The sequence below is a fragment of the Podarcis cretensis genome, assembly GCF_951804945.1.
Source record: "Podarcis cretensis genome assembly, chromosome: 7".
Taxonomy (NCBI): Eukaryota; Metazoa; Chordata; class Lepidosauria; order Squamata; family Lacertidae; genus Podarcis; species Podarcis cretensis.
Window position 1 is genome coordinate 93,819,730 of NC_137176.1, and position 7,286 is coordinate 93,827,015.

General features: G+C 56.3%; 1 protein-coding gene across 1 annotated transcript; it reads right to left on the reverse strand.

The window, feature by feature from the left end:
* Positions 1–229: 229 nt before the first annotated feature.
* MAF1 (MAF1 homolog, negative regulator of RNA polymerase III) lies at positions 230–5,812 on the reverse strand. The gene is made up of 8 exons (XM_079984520.1): positions 5,523–5,812; positions 4,390–4,533; positions 4,126–4,254; positions 3,448–3,613; positions 2,533–2,654; positions 2,059–2,178; positions 1,797–1,925; positions 230–1,574 (listed from the first exon to the last, which is right to left on the reverse strand). The coding sequence occupies exons 2-8, from the start codon at positions 4,470–4,472 to the stop codon at positions 1,553–1,555; spliced, it is 771 nt and encodes a 256-aa protein (XP_079840646.1). The 5' UTR covers positions 4,473–4,533; positions 5,523–5,812; the 3' UTR covers positions 230–1,552.
* Between the last annotated feature and the right edge of the window lie 1,474 nt (positions 5,813–7,286).

Below are 7,286 nucleotides of genomic sequence, written 5' to 3' on the forward strand. Positions count from 1 at the left end.
TGCCCCCAAAAGAGCAAGAGGCTGGGCCAGAAATGCAAGAGCAATCCTGAAGGATGAGGCTGACCCACAGAAGCGCACAACACCCCACCTGTTGCGCTCAAAGCTACGGCTTCCAGGGAACAAGTAAGTTCTGAGAGGGCTGTGGGGGGCAGTCACAGAGCAGACCCTTCCCTCTGGCACCCTCTCCCCCTATCCGGATGCTCCTTCGAGGAAACAGAACGATGTCAAGTCGCAGGGAGAAAAACGTTTATAACTGCAACAATAAAATTGCTAGGCAACAGAATTAAACAGGAGGTGGCAAACAAGCCAGTAGATCTAAAGGGAAAGAGGCAAAGGGGTGCTCCAAAATCACTTGCTGCCTAGCACAGGGGCAAGGGAAGCAGCGGGAAGCAGCAGCGGGGAAGCCTCAAGGGGACCAAAGGCAGGCTACTTCTCAATTCAACCTTCTTTTTTTGGGGGGGGGGGGCAAACAGGGGACCAGGCCTGCTGTTCTTGGCAGGTTGCTCCAAATGGTGGGCCTGGAGTGATTTTGCCCAGATGAGAAGCCAAGGGATAGAGGCCCCTACAGCCATAGCCCTCTGGAATCAGATCACAAGACTGCAGAAAGGACGGCAAGACACCCTGCACCCCCCCCCCCGAGGGAATCCAAGTCAATGCAAGAGAAAGGGGGGAGCGAGAAAGGGGGGCACTTTCACAGCCCCATAGTGTGATGGCAAGGACACGAGAGCAGCCCCCTTCTGCTCTGCCAGCACCAATGTTCCTTCAGCTCTTGAGCAGAGGAGGTACCAAGCGCTCCCTCCTACCAACCCAGAAATGAGTCCGTTGGGCTACAGAGTGGAGCCTGAAAGGAGGGAGAGGTGGGCATTAGGTGGAAGGAGGCTGGCATTGGAAAGGGTCAGGGAGGGTGGACGGGGGAGACATGAGCACAGAGGTTTGGGCTGGAATATAAAAATAAAACTCTATGAGCCCTTGGGGGAAAGCAAAGCAGCCAAGCCACCAAGGTGCCCAACCCCTGACTTCTGCCAGTCCAGGACACTCGGCACCAATGTCTTTTGCGGTCAAAAACAAGGGAGGGGGAGATGCCATCCTCAGGAAATCCAGCTTCTGCATATCGTGCAGTCTTTAGCAGGTTGTAGCATCTGGAAGTCAGCAGAAAGGGGCCACAGACACTTGAAACTGACGGACAAATCTCCAGGGAGGGTCAGTCTGAGAGGGACCAGAGGATAGAGGCACAGCCCCAAACCCAGAAGGGCAGCCTCCCCACCATGGCTGCTGTAGCTGCTACTGCAGATGAACGGAGGGCATTTGCTCTGATGCCACTTGGAACAGAAAAGTGCTTCTCGGGGGCCGGACAAAGTTTCCAGTGCTGCAGGGGTGCGCCTGCAGGCGGGCAAAGGGACTGGCTGGCAGCATCCTTGGGAGTCTGGAGGCACCAGCTGGTCAGGCAGCATCCACAGGGCCAATAGGCAGAGCAAGACGACGACGCTGGGCTAGTCTGGGGGAACACGCTGGAGGAGCTGTCTTCAGAGGGGGCGCAAAAGAGCCCAAGAAGTCACATGCAGATCACTTGTCTCCTGCAGACAGGAAAGGAGGTCCTCAGCACCCCACGGCCTTTGTCTCCAGCCACAGGGAGAAGCAAAGCCCCCCCCCCCAGCACCTCGCTCCCAGGAGGGGCCACCACCTGAGCTGCAGGCCACAAAGAGGTTGCTGCTGTCCCCAGCTGCGATCCCTAGGCCTTGTCCAGCTCTGGCAAACTCCAGTGGGGGCAGCTGGCTTCTGACACCAAGCCCCCTCACCTATCCTCCTCAAGGCTGGCCCCGTCCTCGTCGCAGGGGCCGGCCGCCGCCTCCTCCTCCTCTGCATCATCCTCGCTCAGATCCATGTTCAGCTCATTTCCCGCTTCGGGGTGAGGGTATGTGGAGCCACTGCAGAAAGAGAAGCCCACCACATTATGTCTCCCAAGGCCTCAAGCTGCCCTTTGGACCAGGAAGGGGACCCAGGGAGCGGGGGTGGGGGTGGGGAGGCCTCGAAAGCTGCCACTTTGGCGGGGACCCTGACCTGATGGAACGGCAGGTGAAAAAGACAATCCTCTTCAATCGCTTGTTGTAGAAGAAGTAGTTGAAGGACCACAGGCTGCCCTCTTCTCCAAAGGGGTCCGAGTCCAGGTCCGGGTTGTAGCTACATTGGCAGAAAAAGCAGAATAATAATAATAATAATGTTAGCCGCTCTGAGCACGGCTTCAGCTGGGGAGGGCGGGATATAAATAAAATTTATTATTATTTATTATTATACCCCACCCATCTGGCGGGTTTCCCTAGCCACCCTGGGCAGCTCCCAACAGAATATTAAAAAAGCAATAAAACATGAAATGTTAAAAACTTCCTTAAAGAGGGCTGCCTTCAGATGCCTTCTAAAAGACAGATAGTTGTTTATTTCCTTGACATCTGATGTGAGAGTGTTCCACAGGGCAGGCTGCTAGCAAAGCAGCACCCACCCACCGCTTGGTGCCCGAGAACAGCACTGGGAGCCCACCTGTAGATGTCACACTCCGAGAGGCAGATCTCCTGGTCCACAGCGTCCCACAGGTGGGGCTTCAGGGCGCTGAAATCCTCCCGCACAGCAGAAAAGAGGCTGCAGTTCACAGCGTTCACCACCTGAAACAGACCCAGAGGGGAGCTTGGTGAGGGCCTGGTGCTGCAAAGAGGGAAGGGGCGCATGTGTACATTTGCCCCCCCCCATCCCTGCACTGTACCCAGGCGGCTACAGCGTGGCCCTGCAGCAGCTCAAGCGTGGGAGGCCTCAGGTAGACAGAAAGGATGCAGCTCCTCCCAGTCCTAGGCCAGGTGAAGGGGCCAGGGAAGCCCCAGCCTTGAGCTGGACTGCAGAGGGGCATCCTTCAAGAGACAGACAGGTGGGGCCTGTCTAGGACAGGAGATGCAGCTTCCAGCGGGAGAGCTGGGTGGGATCCAGGGGCACCCAAGATGGAAAAGGGACCAGATATGCCAACAGGCTGGCCTGATCCATCCCATACAGGTAACCTTTTCACCAGTTTGCAAAAATCCTAGGAGGCAGGAAGCAGGTCCTCAGCAGAACTGCAGGGAGGGGTTTCATGCCAGGCGGATGTTTCCCCACCCCAAGCATCTCAGGGGCAAAAGATGCCCCTTCCTCTGTGGGAAGAGGGCAAAAAATGGGAGGGAGATGGAGCCTTTAGGTCAATGTGAAGGAAATCCTGCCCCGCCTTCTCTAGAAGCCACTCCCTGGGACCCTGGCACTTTTCAATGAGGGGGGGGGGGGAGAAGAATTGGCAGGCATCCATGCTGCAAAAAGCAGTGCTGGAGAACTATCAGGTGTGGGGTTATGAGACCCAGGATGACAAGGAGGGCCAAGAGATTTGCTGACTTGTGTGGGGTCTGAAGGCCAGATTATCATAGCAGGGTGGGGGCTTACCCAGTTGAGACTCGGCTCCCGGCTGAATTCGTGGCTCTTGGCAGCGCTGAAGTCGTAGTCAGGACGGAAGGACTCGTTGAGGGTGGCTATCAGGTAGAAGAGGGTCTTGCGGCTGCATTTGTCACTGAGGGGGCCCTCTTCATCGCCACTCTGGCTCTTGCTGAGCCTAGCACACAAGGGACAGAATGTGGTCAGTTACCGTGGCCATCAGGCCGTGGCCTTGGAGTCAGCCATGCACTTTCCCCACTTCTGAGGTGCAGGAAGATCTGGGCTGTGCGGAATGATCTTGACACAACAGCCTCAAAGCACCAGTTGAGAAAGGGCAGGGCCTGGGATGCTCCAGAGAACAGCAGCAGCATTTCATGTAGCATTAAACCAAGAATGGGGGACTCCAGTGTTACTGGACTCCCAACTCCCATCGGCCCCAGCAAGCCGAGAACAGGAAGTTCTGAGTTCCCCCCGGCAATATTTTTAATTATTTTATTGGAAGCCACCCAGAGTGGCTGGGGAAACCCAGCCAGGTGGGTGGGATATAAACAAACAACAACAACAACAACAATAATTATCCTGGCTTACAGAACTCTTAGCCAGCCCACCGACCTGCAAGGCCAAGTGAAGCTGGTGATGATGAGCCAGCTCTGCCTCGTCTGTGTGGGGCGAGGAAGAGACAGCACATACCTGCTGGGGCTGATCCCGGTGGTTTGAGGTGGGGACAGGGCCTCAAGCACGTGGGGCTGCCCTTCCTGGCAGAACTGCTTGAAGAGGTGCTTGTCGTCCCCGGCCATCTTGCAGGAGTAGCTCTCAATCCTGAGGGAAGACAGGCAAGACTCAGCTGGGGAGGTGGGGGTGTATCTCAGTTTGGAGAGGCCTCTGAGCTGCAGAAAAGCACCCTTGGGGCCACATGGCCAGATGGCCCAGTTCAGGAGCTGCCTTGCCACTCACCTGCCAATGATGTGTGCATCTCCCGTTTCCACCGTCAGCTGGGAGTTTAGGGCTTCAAAACTTGAGTTTTCCAACAGCTTCATTTTTTGTACCTCCTGGCGCTGGACTAAATTCTCAGTATTACCGCTTCTAGGTTGGAACTTCCTGGCAGTGACAGAGAGAGAAAGGCATGTTAATAGACACTTCTGAGGAACAGAAGACGTTGGGATCTGCTGCTGCCCACCCACAAGGGGACACTATACTCAAAGCATATCAAAAAAGCAGACAGGGAAGGAGGCCGGCACTGACTCTGGAAGACCAGCAAGGCAGTGGCTCATACAGGGATGCAGATGACACCCCCCCCCCAGCTCTAGTCAGCACCTGTGAAATACTTTAGTGGAAAAGGGGAGAGTTTTGTGATACCCAAGCCTTGACACCTCTCATCTTGACTTCAACTCCCAAAATGCCACCCAACCATAATTCCATGCACTCAGTTGCACTTGGCCTCCAGATCTACGTTAACTAAAGTAACAGTCTCTGTGGAGGAGGCAGGTGGAAAATTATCTGAGAACCGTGAGGTTAAGAAGAAAGCGGATGTGGGGCAGGTGGATGTGACAGCAATAAAAGAGAGAAAGGTTACACGATCAAATGGTGAACCTAGAAATGGAGATTTCCTGGAGATTTTGTGGGGTCCTTGGTGTTTTGATTTTCTAAGGGAAATGTGGTTTACGAGAAACGTTCTCGGGCGCTAGCGAGCATTTCCTTTGCTCATGCAAACCCAAGTCCTGAAGTCGCGTCTGGCTGGGATGGGAAAGAGGATACACAGAAGGGACCCCCGGAGTCATCTAGTCCAACCCCCCGCGGTGCAGGAACTTCGGGGGCTTCAGCCTCGGGGGCGGAACGCGGCTCGGCTCCGCGGAGGGCAGAGGATGAGCGCCAAAGACCCAGAGAAGCGCCCGCCCCGCCCCGCGAAGGAGACGGGCCTCCAACTCCACTTCCCGCCCCAGGCCGGGCCTCCGAAAGACTCGGCTTCCCATGATGCCCCGCGGCACCAAGGCCGGCGCCCGCCGAGGCGGCCCCCGCGCGGGGCATGCCGGGAAGCGCCGCCCCGCCCCGCCCCGCCCCTCGCGGCCCGGGCAGGCCCCGTTACCCACCTGCCGCCGCCGCCTCCTCCTTCAGGGGCTGCGCGCCGTCGAGCAGCGCAGGCCGCGGGGGGAACTCGAAGCGGGCGTGGCCGCCTCAGCCGCCGTCGCCTCAGCCGCCGCCTGGGCCCGTCTCCGCCAGGCGGCCCTCAGGGGCCCCGCAGACCCGGCCATGGCCCCGCTTGCTCGGCACGACGAGGCCGCCTGTCGAGCGCCCGACGCAGAGTCGCTTTCCGGGCCGCCCTTCCTGCCTTCTTGCCTGTCAGGCGAAGCGACCGACTTGACTCTTCGGGCTTCGGGCAGAGGACGACAACAAGAGCGAGCGGCTCCGCCCCGCGCGGGCAGCCATTGGGCGCCAGCCAGATCCCTCATCTCCATTGGACCAAACGTGTGCCCATCACTCGGGCTGACGCATCCCAGTGGCTCCTCTGCACGCTAATCAACGGCGTGTGTCCAGCCCCACCCGTTGGGATAGGCCGGGCTCTCCTTGGCGGCCGCCTCAAGGCGCTGTCGAGCCGAGCGGGGAACAAAGAAGGGGCGGGGCAGCTGTCACTCAACGGGGCGGGGCCACGCCCCTTCCCCAGAGGGCGGGGGAGGGCGCCGTCTGAGAGATGCTGCGCGTGTCCAGCTGCGGAATCGGGACCTGCTTCGCCAATGCAGCCGCAATTCTTTTCCTTCTGGGAAGGCCAAGCATTTCAGGCAATCTTTAAAATGACCAGGATTATTCATTTCATTTCATTTTAAAAATTGCCCGCTGCTTTTTCCATATGAAGCAGCCACAAGAAAGATGCTAATAATTTAAAACCAACCTAGGATATCTCCACAGCAAAACCAGCGCAAATTCATTGAAAGGAATGTTGCTGTTGTTGTTTAGTCGTGTCCAGCTCTTCGTGACCCCCTGGACCAGAGCACGCCAGGCACTCCTGTCTTCCACTGCCTCCCACAGTTTGGTCAAACTCATGCTGGTCGCTTCAAGAACACTGTCCAACCATCTCGTCCTCCGTCATCCCTTTCTCCTTGTGCCCTCCATCTTTCCCAACATCAGGGTCTTTTCCAGGGAGTCTTCTCCTCTCATGAGGTGTCCTAAGTCTTGGAGCCTCAGCTTCAGGATCTGTCCTTCCAGTGAGCACTCACGGCTGATTTCCTTAAGAATGGATCGGTTGGATCTTCTTGCAGTCCATGGGACTCTCCAGAGTCTCCTCCAGCACCAGAATTCAAAAGCATCAATTCTTCGGCGATCAGCCTTCTTGATGGTCCAGCTCTCACTTCCATACATCACTACTGTGAAAACCAGAGCTTGAACTATACGGACCTTTGTTGGCAAGGTGATGTCGAAAGGAATAATAAAGCACAATTCTGCTCCAGATCGCTCACTAGTCCAAAAGCATTATAGAGTGACACAGCCCTAGCCTCTTTATTGGAATACCGGGGAAGGAACATTAGGTTCGCGTCCCTCAGGAGGGAGTTCCACAAAATTGGTGCCACCACTGACAAGCCCATGGGCCTTGTCATGGGTGAGTATGTGGCAGCAAGCCTCTGAGGAAGGATTTAGCATGGAAGTTGGCTCCCCTGGTAGAAGGCCATCCTTCAAGCCTGCGAGATGTGTCTATTGTGGGCAAACATATTGCAGTTTTGGTTGCCCTCTTTCATAGAAGACATAGCAGTCAGTCACAAATTATTATTAATAAACATGACAGGACACTGGATCTCCTGTGGCAATTTGGATTGCAAACTGTGGTGATCACACAGGGTCCCCAGACGTTTGACGGTCTATTG